The 16336-nt window shown below is 52.5% G+C and overlaps 1 protein-coding gene across 5 annotated transcripts; it reads right to left on the reverse strand.

Moving 5' to 3' along the window:
* Nucleotides 1–243: 243 nt before the first annotated feature.
* ABCG4 (ATP binding cassette subfamily G member 4) lies at nt 244–16051 on the reverse strand. Of its 5 annotated transcripts, XM_065945172.1 has the most exons (16): nt 15769–16051; nt 15422–15505; nt 14883–15135; nt 8234–8351; nt 7982–8114; nt 7799–7849; nt 7272–7417; nt 6007–6130; nt 5765–5879; nt 5432–5574; nt 4372–4470; nt 3985–4153; nt 3798–3898; nt 2360–2518; nt 2066–2184; nt 244–1917 (listed from the first exon to the last, which is right to left on the reverse strand). In XM_065945172.1, the coding sequence occupies exons 3-16, from the start codon at nt 15118–15120 to the stop codon at nt 1692–1694; spliced, it is 1941 nt and encodes a 646-aa protein (XP_065801244.1). In that variant the 5' UTR covers nt 15121–15135; nt 15422–15505; nt 15769–16051; the 3' UTR covers nt 244–1691. The 5 variants fall into 5 exon arrangements, with proteins under 5 accessions (XP_065801244.1, XP_065801243.1, XP_065801242.1 ...); XM_065945171.1 differs by lacking the exon at nt 15422–15505 and having other exon boundaries at nt 15851–16051; XM_065945170.1 differs by lacking the exon at nt 15422–15505.
* Nucleotides 16052–16336: the final 285 nt, after the last annotated feature.

Genomic DNA, 16336 nt, shown 5'->3' on the forward strand with positions numbered 1-16336 from the left:
GTAAGATGTGGAGCATAATACAGATATCTCATAAGTTACACACTCACCAACTTGATTTCCATCTAGGACTTCCCATCCTTTGCCACAGCTCCCTAAAGCGCATAGACTTCTTACCAAGAGCTTTGAAGACCGCCTCATAGCCCATGGTACCGAGTGCCAGACCCACACACATTTCCACACAGCATACTGTATAAATATAGGTTTTATTAATAATGAGTGAAATCCCACAGATACAGTGGGCATCTCTGTGTGATGGGGAGAATCCGTGGCAGGGTAAGGAAGGTAGAGAGGTATGTGCACAGGAAGAAAGGGTGACAAGTGCCCGAGGGGAAGAGGAAATCAGAAGTAATGAGCCTGGACCCCAGCCATCCCAGGAAAGTCAGACGTGTTCTAGATGCATCTGTCACTCTGGTGCCCTGGATATGCTGCTTTGACACCCAGGGCCCACCTTGGCTGATTGGAAGCAGGTAGCAGGACATGGACAGGAGTTTGAATGAGCTGCAAGTGGCCGTGGAAGGGGTGAGGGAGTGACATTGCCAGCTTGACACACCAAAGAAGAGCCATGGGGAGGCGGTGACCATGTCCAACTTATGCTCGAGCTTTGTGCTTGTGTGGGGTCCTGAACTCCAGGGAGCTGGTACCCTATGCCAATCCAGGCTTGGAAAGGAGGGAAGACTGGGGGGTAGACGCCTGCAGCTCCTGGAGACGGCCCGGGCAGCACCAGCCTCATCCTTAGAGTCAAAGTGGGGGCCCCGGGAAGAGGTTGGCATTGGCCTCCCCACAGCACCTGCCACCACATGCCACCATCACCCTGCCTCTGAGCCATTGGGGGGATGGCGAGTGTGTGTAGGGTAGAGATTGCCTGTTTATGTCGTGTGGATGTGCCTGTAACTCAAGAGAGGGGAGGGAGCACCGCGGGACCACGTGAGCAGCAAGAAGGGAGGCTTGGGTCTTTGCTCACTCACCACCACCCCCTCCACCCCACCCCACCCTCACCCCGGAAGAAAGCGTCTTCTCCACTTCCAGCAACAGATGGGAAAGAAACAGAGACATTATTGCAGAGGAGCCATAGGCCCAGCCCCTGCCAGAGGGGCCCAGGGGACAGCCTAAGGCGCCAGCCCTCTCCAACCCCCAGGACTGGGAGGGATGGTCCAGACAGATCCAAACACCTGTCCCCACAGATTGTCCAGATCAGCCAGGGTCTAGGGGTGGAGAGAAGTAAGGAGAAGGAAGAGGCTTTCAGAGCCTGTCCCTGCCCCGTTCCAACAGGACATCCAGGGGACCTCACCGGGACCCAGCCCTAGAACCCCAACCTTATAACAGCCAGTTTACAAACACTTGTGTGGTGGGACCCAAAAGGAGGACCACTTTGGTTAATTGTGAGAGGGGGCCTGGAGAGCCTGGGGCTCCCAGGCAGACAACAGAGGAGGGTGTCAGGGGCGGGGCAGGAAGGAGGGTGGCAGCCTCCTAGTGGTCTTCGCATGCAGGTGTTGGAGAGAGGAGGGAGGAAGCTACAGACCGCGTCAACTTGGAAAGAATCCTGGGCATGGCAGAGAGGCCTGGCACCCCTAGGGCCAAGGCTGGGAGCGCAGTCCGACAGCCAGCCTGCAAAGGAGCTGAGAGAGGGGAGGGCCCAAGTCTACAAGGTTAAAACAGTCCCGAAGGGCTGGGGCCCAGGCCAAGGCAAAACTCTATCTCTCGGACTTGATTCGGTAGCGGAGCACAAGGTAGGCCAGCAGCCGCAGGAACAGGAAGAAGATGCCCAAGGCCAGGAAGTCCATGTAGAGCTTGCCACCTTCAACATCCATGGCTTGGAGGATGCTCTGTGGCTTTTGGAAAGGGCAGTGTTCCGTCAGGCAGCTCAGGTCTTCTCTCCCCATGCCATATATGGTCAGCATCACACCCTCGAAGCCATACCTAGGCAATCACAGGCATCAGAGCAGGACAGGGCACAGGGTCACTGTCACCTGGGCAAACTGCCAGAGGCCAGGTGCAATCTCTCACCTGGAGGCACGGCCTCCTGCAAGGAGGAGCAGGGGCAGATGGGAAGAGGAGGGGTACTGACCTGACATAGGAGAGGTAGGAGCTCCACTGCAGGTAACTGGGGATGGTTTTGTAGCTGACGAAAAAACCGGAGAACAGGAGGACAGGGACAGAGGTGACGGGACCCACAAAGGTGGCCACCTGCAGGGGAGGGAAGGGGACCGGGCCATCACAGGGGTGACCGGGACAAACTCAGGACTGGGGTTGGGGGGACCCGGGCTTCCCAGAGATCCATCCCATTCCTTAGGCCAGCCCCTGCTTCCTCCCACTAGACTTCGATCCCTCTCTTGGGGGTCCCCATGTGCCAGCCCCTCACCTGTAGGGAGCTGGAGGCAGCTCCAATCAGCATCCCCAAAGACTGGGCCACAAAGGCCGTGGAGGTAGCCAGGGCTAAGAAGAGCAGGAAGCGGCTGGTCTCAGCCGGCTGGCTTGTCATCCAGTACATGATACTGCAGTACACAGTTGGGAATATCACCTGGGGAGAAGGCACAGGGCTGGGCAGCGGCCAAGACCCTCAACTCCACCCAGGCAGGAGCCTTTAGGACAGCAATGCTAGAGTCTCCATGCCTGGTCCTCTGTCCTCCTGCTCATGCTGTCACATGAACTTGACATGTGTCCCCTTCCCTGGCTCTAAGAACCTCATTCATCTTCCATCAGGCCCACTCAGGCCCATGCAGGTCTAGTGACTTCTTTGAAGATCCATCCCATCTGGACCAGCGGATTCCTTATACTGTTAATTACTTTACATATGAGCACCTTTTGTCCCGCTGTACGTGCTAGGTCCTTCAGTCGTATCCAACTCTTTGCAACCCTATGGACCGTAGCCCACCAGACTCCCCTGTCCATGGGATTCTCCAGGCAAGAATATCAGAGTGGGTTGCCATACCCTCCTTCAGGAGATCTTCCCAACCCAGGGACTGAACCTGTGTCTCTCATGTCTCCTGCACTGGCAGGTGGATTCTTTACCACTAGCACCACCTGGGGAGCCCTCTGTCCCCATCAGTTCCTGGGCAACAGGGACCGAGATACCAAGTACAGTAGTGAGGGCTGCTCCCTGGACAAGGCACTCAACCAAGAGGCAACCAGAAGCCAAGCCCCAGCTTGTACTCTTTTCACCCTGGCACAGTGCACCCTTGCCCTGGGGAAGGGACACCTCTTCTAATTTGCTCAAAGGTACCCTATGGATCATTGGTGACCCTGGTGCTTGGAAGAGGGTGGTGGTGGCCATAGCAATCAAACCCAGCAAACATTATTGGATACTTCAGTATGTGCCAAGCACTATTCTAAGTACTTTACCTGTATTAACTCATTTCATTCTCATAAACAGTCACAAGGTAGATATTATCATCATTCTATTTTACAAATGGAGACACTGAAGCAAAAAGAGATTAGGTGACTTGCCCGGTGTCTCACAGCTAACAAGGAGCAGCAAGGCTCCAGAGCCCACGCTGTTCTCTACTGCCTTGAGTAAGAGTCATTTTTAGGGCTATTATTTTCATCATGTGTTGTTTGTCCTCTCTTATTCCCACTGGAACATAAATTCCACAAGGTCAAGACTACTTCCGCCATGTTCATTGCTACATCCCCAGTACCTGACAAAGAGCCTGGTGCATGGTTGGTACTCACCACCTCTTGCTAAGTGAGTAGAAGTGAAGGAAAGGATGGCACGTAACAAGGTTGAGGGGGGCCAAAAGCAAGGATGGAAGGAGCAAGACAGGAGGGAGGCAGCAGGGAGGCAGGAGGAAGAGGCTCACCTGGAAGGGCACATCAGCCATGGTCTTGGCCAGGAAATACACTTTGAGGCTGTACCAATAGTTGAGATGCTCCCTCAGGAAGACTGCCATCTCTAAGGGGACTGAAGACACAGGCTGATGAGGCATAGCACCCTGACCCTACCCCATGCTCCCCATGCCCGCCCACGCCCAGGGCATCTCAGCTCACAGGTGAGCACAGTTGGCATCATGGCGGCAAACATGAGGAAAAGAATGGAGAAGAAGAGGCAGCCGGTGTTGTTTAAGACCTTGTTGGCATCGTTGCCAGTTTGCAGGTAGAGGAGACCAATGAGTACGCCAATCCCCGCATGGGATATGAACCGTAGGTGGGTCAGGACCTGTGTGAGGGGTGATCATGAGAGAGGATGGATCACAGGCTAGGGATGGGTGAGTCCACTTGCATAGGAACGTGGGTGCGCCCTCACAGGCACAGAGACCCACAGGAGCGCTGGGGGCCGCTGGGAGAGGGACCCATCGCCATCTCCACTGCTGGGATCCTACACCACACACGCCCAGGCCAACACCAGCCTCCCCCTCCTCCAACTTGATGTCTCACCATGTCCCTGAGGATGGACAAGAAACTCCTTTTGAAGAGGATGCAGAACTGCGTGAGGGAGCTGGTGGCAAAGGTGTGGCTTTCAACGGTATCCACTTCCTGGGGAGAGGAAATTGGATCAGGTGAGCCCACCCCACCCACCCACCACATAGCCAGCTCAGTTGGTGGGAAAACCGCTGAGCCTGTCTCCAGGGACAAGGGTCCTCCAGAATTCTCCACCACTGAGCTGGGTACCTGGAAGCTGGCCTTAGAGGTGTGAATCAGAGCGAGATTCAGAGAGACACAAAGAGGGAGTAAACAGAAGTGGGGAGGGAGGAGATGGAAGGGGAGTCAAGGACACCTGTGGTGGCTACTAATAGATCAGTTGTTTATTTTTAAATTTTATTTTATTTGACTGAGCTGCATGGCTTGTGGGATCTTAGTTCCCTGACCAGGGATTGAACCCACACCCTAGGCAGTGAAAGCAGAGAGTCCAAACCACTGAACTGCCAGGGAGTTCCCCAGTCATTCTGGGGAAATTTTAATCCATTGAATACATTTATCCTAAGGGCATAATACCTTTATGCAACCAGTTTCACGATAATATTTTTAACAATGGTAATGATGACAACAGCAACAATAACCCTTCTGGTCCCCTGGGGTCACAGTATCTCATTTAAGGAAAAGAGCCAGCTAGAGTAGGAAGAGCTTTGTGTGACTAATCTAATTAGTCCTCCCAATAAGGCTGTGAAATAAGTATCATCACCCCCAAGTTAAAGATGACAGTAAACCATGTGGGCGACGAGGCCAGAAACAGATTCAACCTTGCTTACCAGGTGGCACTACAGTTGCTTGGTAAGAATTTGTTGAACAAATAAATGAATGAGAAAGCCGAAGCTCAGAGAGGTTAAGTAATGTGCCCAAGGTCACACCGCTAATAGTAGGTCTATTCCAAGTCCTGGTTCTTCCTAATACCCAGGGGTTGGGATGCCTCTGGGGCACAGCCTCTCTGGCCGGGCCATGTCCCCGGTCCTGTCTCCCCTCCCCAACTCTGCATCCTGCTCCCTCCACCCCTACTCACCAGAGGGCGAGGGGGACAGAGGGCGGGAACCTCATTCTTCTCAGGGCCGCTGTTCTTCTCTGCCAGGGCACAGAGCCCATTCTGCACAGCCCTGAACAGCAGGGGGTTCAGGTCTCCATACTCGCCAGAGGCCACCTCGATGACTGGGGGACACAGAGGGGTGCACTTAGCTCAGATCTCTCCTTGCTTCCCAAGGGCAAGTCAGCTCTTCTTTGAGTGTGTGTGGAAGGCAGGTGACAGTGCTCTGCCCCGGGGAGGCCCAAGGACATGATCTGGACCCCTAGGTTTGGCCCACCACCATATCCCAGCCTGGACCACCAGGCGCCTACTCACTGAAGTCAGCCGGGTTGTGGTACGTGGGGCAGTGCAAACCGAGCCCCTTCAGATAGGGAATCAGGCTGGTGACCATGCCCTTGAAGATGCACTGACCCTGGCTCAGGATGTAGAGCTGAGGTGGAAAAAGAAGGGCAAGGAAAATAGCATGAGTGGGTCAGGCAGGTCCCAGCACACCCTGACTGACCCCCAGCCCTCTCCCCATTGCTGGTCAGTTACCTTTGAGTCCCAGAGACCCTCACCTTGTCAAACATCTCAAAGAGCTTAGCACTGGGCTGGTGGATGGTGCAGATGATGGTTCGGCCCCCCTGGGCCAGGGACTTCATGAGGGACACCACTTGGAAAGAGGAGGCACTGTCCAGCCCACTGTCCAGAGAGAGGCCACCAGGGGGCAGGGTGAGGTGAGGATGGCCAAGGTAGTGTCTGGATGGGGCAGCTGCTATGAAGGCGAGTGAGCTGGCAGGAAGGGGGTCACTCTGGCCACCCCTATATCCCATCCACATTGTATGACTCAGGCGTTTGGAGGTACCAAGAAGCCCAGACTATGGATAGGTGCAACAAGCAATTATTAAGCACTTGTTGAATTCCAGCCACTGGGATTACAAAGACAAATAAATAAGACATAGACTCTGGTTGGAACGGAGAGAGAGAAATGCACAGATCATTTGAGACAATGTGAACCATGCTGTAGAAACGGGGTAAAAAGTAGGGGAGAATTCACATCCGCTGTACAAGGGTTTGGGAGAGGAGTCAGAGGAGGTTCCTGAGTGAGGCTAGCAGAAGAAAGAGCTCAGCCAAGTGAGGGGGCAAGTGCAGGTGCAGTGGTGAAGGGCATTCCAGGCAGAAGACACAGCATGTGCAAGGCTCAAAGGCATGGAACACATGGCTTGACGAAGAGAATAATAAGCGATTCAATCTTATTAGAGCATAAAATACAAGACAGCATGAAGCAAGATGTGAGGCCAGAGAAGTAGGTTCAGCCCCGGACCTTGTGAGTCCTCTGCCTTTATTCTGAGGGCAAATGCGAATCATTGCATGTTTTTAAGCAGAGGAGTGAGTATTGCCAGACTTGTCTTTTAGAAAGTTCACTCTGGTTGCAGTTTGGAGAAGGATGGGCTGGGAGAGACTGGAGACAAGGAGAGAGGAGTCTGTTGCAGAAATGCAGGCAAGAGTTGATGATGTCCTGAATTTAGGCACTGGCACTAAGAATGGGGGTGGGGTGAATCTGAGAGATGGAGAAAGAAGGTAGACTCAGCAGGACTCTGATTGATTTGCTGTTGGGGAGAGAAGGATCGGGTGGCATCAGACAGGGAGGACATGGGGACTTCTGTGAGGATGAAGGATAGGGCTGCTAGGCAACAGGCTTGGCAGGGGTGCAGCCCTTCTCTGGCCTCAGGAGGCTACAAACACGTGCTCTGGTCTCCAGCAGCGGACCAGATGCAGCCTCCAGTTCTGGCTCTGGGCTGAGGGGAGGGGGCAGCCCAGTAGGAGAGGAGGGGAGAACAACCTGGTGGGCTCATCAAAGAACATGACAGGTGGGTTGTTGACCAGCTCCAGGGCGATGGACAGGCGCTTCCTCTGCCCGCCGGAGAGCAGGGCTGTCCTCGTGTGGGAGCAGGACAGCAGGCCAAGCGCCGTCAGGATCTCTGTCACCTGGCCCAGCCCCCCCACACAGCCCAGGTCAGCTTCAGAGTCTCTGCTTCCCCCCAGCACCACCCCAATGTATTTATGTATTCCAAAAAATTTTTAATTGTTTTATTTTTTTGGCCACCCAGCACGGCATGTGGAATCTTAGTCCCCTGACCAGGGATGGAACCTGGGACCCCTGTAAGAGATGTGTGGAGTCTTAACCACTTGGCCACCAGGCAAGTCCCACCACCCCAATTTAAATAAGCATCTCCCTTAAACCCAGCGTCCCAGCCTTGGCCACCCCTCTCCTCCCACTCAAATCGAGGGCACCCCAGATCTCAGGGCCTGGAAAGGGCAGCTGCCTCATTTCCCCTCCCCACATCCCCCCCAACCCCACCGACTCACCAGTTCCTTCTTCACCTCCTGCTTCTCATTCAGTTTCAGGTTAGCAGAGACCTGGGGCCCAGAGACAGGGCAGATCAGATATGCATGGGGGCAGGCACGGCCTTGACCCCTTGACCAATGGAAAGGGTGGGGACAGCAGGCGCCTGGGGGGCTGGGAGGGGGCGATGGCTGTCCAGCTCTCACCATCATGGCTTCCAGGACTGTGAGGTGTGGCAGTAGGATGTCTTCCTGCATGATGTAACAGGACATCTTGCGGAAGGTCCTCAGTTCCCGCGGCTTCCCATTGACCAGGATCTGCCCCTTCATTCCAGACTCCCTGCAGGAATGTCGTCAGTTAGGGATGGAGGTCAGGGTCACTTCAGAACCTCTTCTGTGCTCCCCAGGGTACCTCTCTTCCTGGGCCCTGGCCCCATTCTACCCCAGCCTTGTTCTTACCTGTATCCTGCCAAGATGTTCATGAGCGTGGACTTGCCAGACCCTGAGGGGCCCATGATGCCAATCATCTCCTGGCAGCAGAATTTACCTGACAGGCACTTAAGGAGGGTCTTATAACCTGTAATGTGGGAGGTAGGGAGGAACTTTTGATCAGTGCTTCAATGAACAGAGACACCTCAAACTCTTAGGAGCCATGGCTATCAGTGAACTAGGCAGGCTCTACTCACTGTGACTTGGTTAGGATGGCAGAGTGACCCTCAGAGCCCCAGTGATGACCTGTACCCTCTCATTCTGTCCCCCCAGAAGCAACCACCACTCATGTCAACGTACCTGAGGTGACAGCGCTCTTCTGAAAGCCATGGGAAAATCCCCACATCCGAAGGATGGGTATGGAGAGGGGACCCAACAGAAGACCTCACTTCTCTTCTACAAACATGGCGGTCACCCTTACCCACTCCGGGAAGACGTTTCCAATTTTTCAGTCTGAGCTAGGTAACTGTGCTCTATTCCACAGCACTTCTCATATGCCAGCATGTTTGTTGCTTGAGGTGCCTGCCCCTCATCCCCCTCCCCCAGCCTCTTAGTCAGTGAGCTCCTTGGGGACAGGGTCTGTGTGTGACTCATCTTTGTAACCTTAGCAGATTGGCTGGCACGTACTAGGTGCTCAATAAGTGTTTGCTCTGAATGTGTGTTCTCAGAGCCTTGGCCTCCTTCTAAAAGTCTTTCATCAGCGTGCTCTGTCTCCCCACCAGGCTTATGTCTGCTGCCCCTAATGTGGCCAGTAAAATCTCACCTTTCACTCACTGGGAGGCAGCATATGCATTAAGCGTACACATTTGGAGTCAGTTGGATCTGTATTCAAAGTCTGACTCCACACTCACCAGGTAGCTGTGTGACCTACGGCAAGTTGCTTAACCTCTTTGAGCTCCAGGTACCTCATTTGTAAGGTGCTTCATTGTAAGATAGATAGTATCTATCTCATTGGGTTGCTATAAAGGTTCAGTGAGATAATATATGTAAATAGGGCTTCCCTGGTGGCTTAGTGGTAAAGAATCCTCCAATGCAGGAGAAACAGGTTCGATCCCTATACTGGGAGGGTCCCACATGCCACGGAACACCTAAGCCTGTGCACCACAACTGCTGAGTCCACATGCCACAGTTACTGAAGCTGCGCACCCTGGAGCCTGCGCTCTGCAACAGGAGAGGCTTCCGCAGCGAGAGGCCCTCGCACCGCAACTGGAGAGTGGCCCCTGCTTGCCACAACTAGAGAAAAGCCTGCACAGCAACAAAGACCCAGCGCAGCCACAAATAAAGAAATATGTATATATATGTATGTAAAGTATATGACACAGCACTTGGTACATAGAGCGCATTGAAAGCAAGTGGCATTTTAATGTTAATTCCATGTGATAATGCTTATTGATATACACTACATTCTAAACTGTATCAGACACTCAATCAAAAAAAAAAAAAAAAAACCAAGGAAGACACAGTTCCTGCACTCAAGACGGTGATAGTCTAGGTAAAAGAGATGGACAAGAAAACATCTATGGGGACTTCCCTGGTGATCCTGTGGCCAAGACTCCGCACTCCCAGTACAGGGGGCCCAGTTTCGATCCCTGGTCAGGGAACTAGATCCCCCATGTCCCAACCAAGAGTTTGCATGCCACAACTAAAGATCCCACATGCCACAACAGAGACTGAAGATAGTACATGTGGCAACTAAGACCCAGTACAGTCACATAAATAGCAAGTAATTTCTTAAAAAAGAAATCATCTATAGATCTGAAGAAAGATAAAGTAAGGGTTGTCATAGAAGCATAAGTTTTGGGCAATGAGAATCTAGAAAATAGAACTGAAGAGGGTAGAGGGACAAGGGGGAGATCAGGAATGGCTTCATGGAAGAGGTGGCATTTGAGCTAAGTGTTGAAGAATGAGCAGCATTTCAAAATGGAAAAGGAAGGCAGAGGCTTTCCAGGCTTTGGGAGGGAAACGCTGCTGTATAACAACATATATGTAATACAATCCAGGGAGCAGAGGGCAGAGATTCCACAGAGTCAACTGCCAAGGCAAGGGGATGGAGAGGAAAGATGAAGCCAAGGAGGCTGGCCTTGCCTGCCCTGTTTATAGGCCTGCCTCAGTGAGGTTGAAACACCAATCCCCGACAGCCAACACTCACTACTACTCTCTTCCGTCCCCTATGAAGCCCAATTCCCTCTTCATTCTACCTCCTTAGCAGAGGCAGTGAAGGGATGTGATCTTTCACCCTCCCTCCACAGCACCCAGCTGTCCTTCTGAACACATTCCATCAGACAGGGGATCCTCTGGTGTCCACTGTGGGATCCTGATCATACTAACTGCCTGGATGGTGCTTTCTGGTTTACAAAGCTCGTTGCCTCAGTCACTGCCATACAATATGGATGAGGCAGCTAGGGCCCAGAGACATTCAGTGACACCCAAGGTCACAGAGCAAGTTCTTTACTTGGAGAAGGGACGCCATGAATTCCAACCCTCGGCTTCAGTCATTGTCACCATCAATCAGAGAGACGTGTGTCTGTGCACACCAGCATATGCCTCTCAGAGCTACTCACGAGAAGTGATTTCTTTTGCAGGGGAAGAAATTGGCAATGATGAACCTTCCCCTCATTTAATCACCGCCAAGCACTTGATTGAACTCTGATGCCAAATTCAAATATCATCTTAATGCTTGCCTTTCACAAAATATTTTCATAGTTAACGTCTCAGCTAAGCTGCACAAGCCCATGTGGTGGGTATTTTTATCATCCCTGTTTATAGGTGAGGAAAGTGAGTGCAAGAGAGGGTAGGCAGTCTGCTCAAGATCACGCAGCTTACAAGTGGTTAAGAACCTATGTCTTGGGACTCCTGCTGGACCCCAGCTGCTCAACCTGGGAAGGGCCTGCCTCCCAGGCTTTCAGGATGGAGACCCACCAGAGTTCTAGTTCTGCCTCCATCAGTAACTCTCTTTGCAATTTTATGAAGTCACTTACTCTTTCAGGGCCTCCATTTCCTCACCTGTAATATAAGGATAGTAGTATCTCCTCCCAAGGACAAAATAAGGTTATTATGACTATTAACTGAGATTAATAATAATTAATAGAAAAGTGTTTTGACTATCAAGAAATGTCATATATAATTAGGAGAGGCAGGTGACAAATTCTGACCTGGGAAAGTCAGAATCTCCCTTTCACCATGCCCCTTATTCTTTTTCCTCTTGAAATGAATGAATGTGCCTGCGTGCTCAGTCGTGTTCAACTCTTTGTGACCCCATGAACTGTGGCCCACCAAGCTCCTCTGTCCATGGGGATTCTCTAGGCAAGAATACTAGAGTGAGTTGCCATTTCCTTCTCCAGGTGATCTTTCCAACTCAGGGATCAAACCCGTGTCTCCTGTGTCTCCTGCATCGAGAGGCAGATTCTATACCACTGCCTCTAATTGCTCTCTGTTCTCCAAAGAAAGGGACAGGGATTCACGTGAGAAAAGCAGGCAGAGAGAGTACAGAGGGCAGAGAGAGGGACAAGGGATGCAAAAGATGGCAGAATGGCCAGTAGAACAGAATGGGGCTGGCAAGGGCAAAGGAGGGCAGGACCTGGTCTGCTGCTGCTACTGCTAAGTCGCTTCAGACGTGTCCAACTCTGTGCAACCCCATAGATGGCAGCCCACCAGACTCTGCCGTCCCTGGGATTCTCCAGGCAAGAACACTGGAGTGGGTTGCCATTTCCTTCTCCAATGCATGAAAGTGAAAAGTGAAAGTAAAGTCGCTCAGTTGTCTGACTCTTCGCAATCCCATGGACTGCAGCCTACCAGGCTCCTCCGTCCATGGGATTTTCCAGGCAAGAGTACTGGAGTGGGGTGCCATCGCCTTCTCCAGGACCTGGTCAGGGGTGCCCATTTGTGGCTGGTGAATTGAGTTGAAGCCACCAGAGAGTTGGCCCATCTAGACACTTCTTTTGTATTTTCATTTCTCCTAAAACTGAAAGTGTTAGTTGCTCAGTCATGTCCAACTCTTTGCGGTCCCATGGACTGTACCACCCACACGCCTCTGTCCACGGAATTCTCCAGGCCAGAATACTGAAGCAGGTAGCCATTCCCTTCTCCAGGGGATCTTCCCAACCCAGGGATTGAACCCCAGTCTCCCACATTGCAGGCAGATTCTTTACCATCTGAGCCACCAGAGAAGTCCTTAAAACTGAAGGTTAAGCAGAAGGAAATGGCAACCCACTCCAGTGTTCTTGCCTGGAGAATCCCATGGATAGAGGAGACTGGTGGGCTACAGTCCACAGGATTGCAAAGAGTTGGACACGACTGAGTGACTATATTTACTAACTTACACTTACTTACTTACTTACTTACTTATAGGGACAACAGATATTATGTTTAAAGTAGAGGCCTTGACTAATTTCACAAAACAGGCCCTCCTAGATAGAACAAAAGCCATCCAAGCCTTAAAAGAAGAGCAAAGCCAAATGAGAAAAGCAGTAATTCAAAATAGAATGGCTTTGGACATACTCACAGCTGCTCAAGGAGGAACCTGTGCTATAATTAAGGTTGAATGTTGTGTATGCATTCCTGACTTACCTGGCAATGTATCACTGCTTTAGATGACATGAAAAACCAGGTAAAAGCAATGTCAAATGAAAACATTCCTTTCTGGATTTCAGTCCTATCTTGGGTGAAGGGCGATTGGTGGAAAACTATATTTACCATTGCTATAGTTGCCTTGATATTTCTGCTTTGTGGACTCTGAATTTTACAATGTATGATGAACTTTGTAACCCGAACGTTGATGTCATTCTCCCAAATTGGCAGTCGGAGAGCCAGGGTGCAATATATCCCTATGAATGATGCTCATAATATGAGTTAAGAGCATCAAGAAGGGGGAATGAAGGAGGAAACAGACAGAGCTGGACTCCATCCTAGGCCAGGCTGTGAACATTAGGCTACACGCATGGTCACCCTCCCAAAGGACTCTGAACTTTGTGCCGGGTATCTATAGAAATGGCATACCAATGGAAAACCAGACTCCCTAGATAAAAGCGCCTCAGGACTTGTACTTGGATTCTCCATTGCCTAAAACAATACACTAATTATCTCTGTAACGAACAAAGTGGTAAATTCCATTATGTTTATTGGGCTATGACCACAGGCCTATTGATAAATATCCACTGTTTAGCTAGTCTTGCGACACATGAATCATGGGTTAACTTTGATCGTATCTCTCTTTTACCTAGTTCAGACTAGTTTCAAGGAATTTGGGGAGGTGGGTTTGAACAAGTACACTTAGGGTATATAATGTTTTCTCAAAAATGGGTCAGGGTCCTTGGCTAAGAGGAGACTCTGCCTTGGGCCTGCACTCTATTAAAAAAACAAACAAACAAAGAAAAAAACTGAGGGTTAAGGAAATAACAGGTACCTCCTGATTGTGCCCAAAACTGACTTCAGGACCGAGGGCACTGAGCAGAGAGCCCAGATATCTCAAAGTCTAGTGACTCAGACCCTGTGATCTTTTGGTCGCTCATGGGAGTGAGGGTAGGGAGTGCAGAGAGAGTACAGGCTCTGTTCTGCTCAGAAGCACCCCAAACATTTCCTAAACCTCAGAGAAGAATGTCCCAGCTCCACCCCTGATCCACACCCAGGCTCTGGGGAAACCCCAGCTTCTCTATTCCCAGCTCAACCTGCCCAGGGCAGGGGGATGGGGTGAAGAGCAAAAGATGGGAGATGGTGAGGATGCAGAGAATTTGGAGTTGCAGGCAATCCCATTACCCAACTGTCTTAAATAGAGAAGCAGTGGAGATGGGAATGCTTAACAGGGAAGATAAGAGAAAGAAAGGAACACTGCAAGGAGAGCTGGGAAACCTGGCTTCTGGTCCTCACACTGCCACTTATTAGCTGTGTGACATCGGTCAAGTTACTCAACTTTTTGGGGCCTCAGTTTTCATAATAGCAATATAGAGAGGGCTTCCCAGGTAGCTCAGAAGTAAAGAATCCACCTGTAAAGTAGGAGACCCAGGTTTTATTCCTGAGTCGGGCAAATCTGGAGAAAGAAATTGCAACCCAGGCCTATTTGCCTGTGAAATCCCAAGGACAGAGGAACCTGGAGGGCTACAGTCCATGGGCTCTCAAAAGAGTCGAACAAGACTTAGCAACTAAACAACAAGATGTCACCTATCCTACCAACCCTTCACCCTCCCTGCCTTGGAGAACTTTGGCAAGAATGAAGTAAGAAGACAGGAATGAGAACATCTTTTAAAATTAGCAGTGCTCCATAGGTCCAAGGATTTTTGCTAACCACTGAGGACAACCGCTGCCACACAGCCCAGACTTTCTCAAATCCACCTTAGAAGGCAGGAGCTCCACCTGAAACAAAGAAGGACAACGCCTCAAGGACCAGGAACAAAAGCGTCAACTCAGAAGAGGAAATAACCCATTGAACCTAGTGTCCCATGGTGTTTACAGGTGTGAAGGGAGCTCAGACCCTGGCACCTCAGCTGTCCGCAGAGTAAATGAGGGGCTGAGATTTTAGTGGACTGGCTCCTGCAGGATTTGCAGAACAGGGGACAAACCCAGGCCTCCTGTTCCAGAAGGGGCAACTCATAGGGGCCCACAGTTCCCCACCAGACTGCTCCCTTACCCCGTTTGCGCCAGCAGGGCCCCTCCCTCACGGAATAGGACAGCTCCACGAACTCAATGTCCACCGCTGAGCGCTTGGGTAGGTGGGAGAAGCGCTGGGCTTCGGTGATGTCGTTCTCCACCTTCTTCAGGTGCGTGGTCAGCACAGGGGGCTCCGCCCCGTCTTCCAGCGCCACAGCCATGGCCACAGCTCCAGGTCGTAGTCCACAGGCCACGGCCTCCAGAGTCTTCTCCGCCATCACGCCAAGTCCGGCCTGAAGGGAGAGGCCCTGCTCAGTTTGGGGCAGTCCTCCATCCCTGGCTCGGCGCTCACTTGCTTTCTCATGTGCCCTCGCCTCCCCGCCTCCTTCTCAGGGTAGATCGGCTACCGGAAGCTCCCGCGTCCTACCTCCAGCGCATCTGCCCTCCACCGATTACCGCTCCCAGCGCAGTTATGTTCAGTTCCCACCTCTCCACGGTCCCGGGCAGCCCAAGCCCCAGCCGGACCCCTCGAAGTCCGCACCCGCTCCCTCCTCCCCGCGGAGGCTCTAATCTCCTTACCCCGCAGGCCAGTAGTCTCTGGGGACAGGATAGGGTGCGGAGGTGTGGAGGGGGTGGGCAGAAAGGGCGGCTGGCAGAGGCTGCCTGCTCGGAAATCAGGGTAGCAGGGTGACCGCAGGATGGACCAGGCAAAGGCGGAGAAAGAGGATGCTCTGGGCCTCCCGCTGCGCCTCCCTCCCCATCTCTAGGCGAGGTGCCCTGGCCAGTCCCTCCTGCCGGCGGCCCTGCGTCCGCGCGCCCTGGGCTCTCGCCTCAAACGGGCTCACCACCCGGACCCAAAACCCACATTGCCAACTAAGCTCCGCATTGGGGGTCATTCCCCTCCCATCTTCCGCAAGCCTGGTCACCTTGAGGCTCCCCGGGATGGTGCAGAGCTGAGATGATGAGCGCTGCCACGGGCTGAGGATGGAAACGCTAGGTCTTCCTTACCTGCCTCTGGCTGCGGCACTGGGCCCGGTGTCCCGGCTCCCGAACCCGGCGGCCGGGCCGGGGCGGGGCCAGGGTGGGGCAGGCGACAGGGGAGAGCTCGAGCCTCAGGTCAGAAAAGAGATGACAAGTCGGGAGGGGCGACTGGGGCGTGCCCCTACCCCTCTCGGCCTTGCACACCCGGTTCCCTAAGCCCGATCTTTGGTGGCTTGTCCTCCCGAAGCCGCCGGGCGACTGCGCTCTCGCCCAAGCTGCTACCAGCCGGTCCTGCGGTTCTTAAAGGGCCCACGCCGCCCCGCAGCCAGCGGGGAGCGAGGATGGCGAACGGGAGAGAAGCGCCGACTACTCGGGGCGCGGGGGAGAGTGCAAGTGTGGACCCAGGACTGGGGATTGGTGCCAAAAGGACGACTCGAGGCGGTGAAGAGAGCTGAAGTCGCTCAGTGGAGACAGGTCCCTAAATTTCGGACTATACAATGGTGGTGGGGGAGG

This window comes from Muntiacus reevesi, chromosome 9 (assembly GCF_963930625.1).
Source record: "Muntiacus reevesi chromosome 9, mMunRee1.1, whole genome shotgun sequence".
In the NCBI taxonomy this organism is placed as follows: domain Eukaryota; kingdom Metazoa; phylum Chordata; class Mammalia; order Artiodactyla; family Cervidae; genus Muntiacus; species Muntiacus reevesi.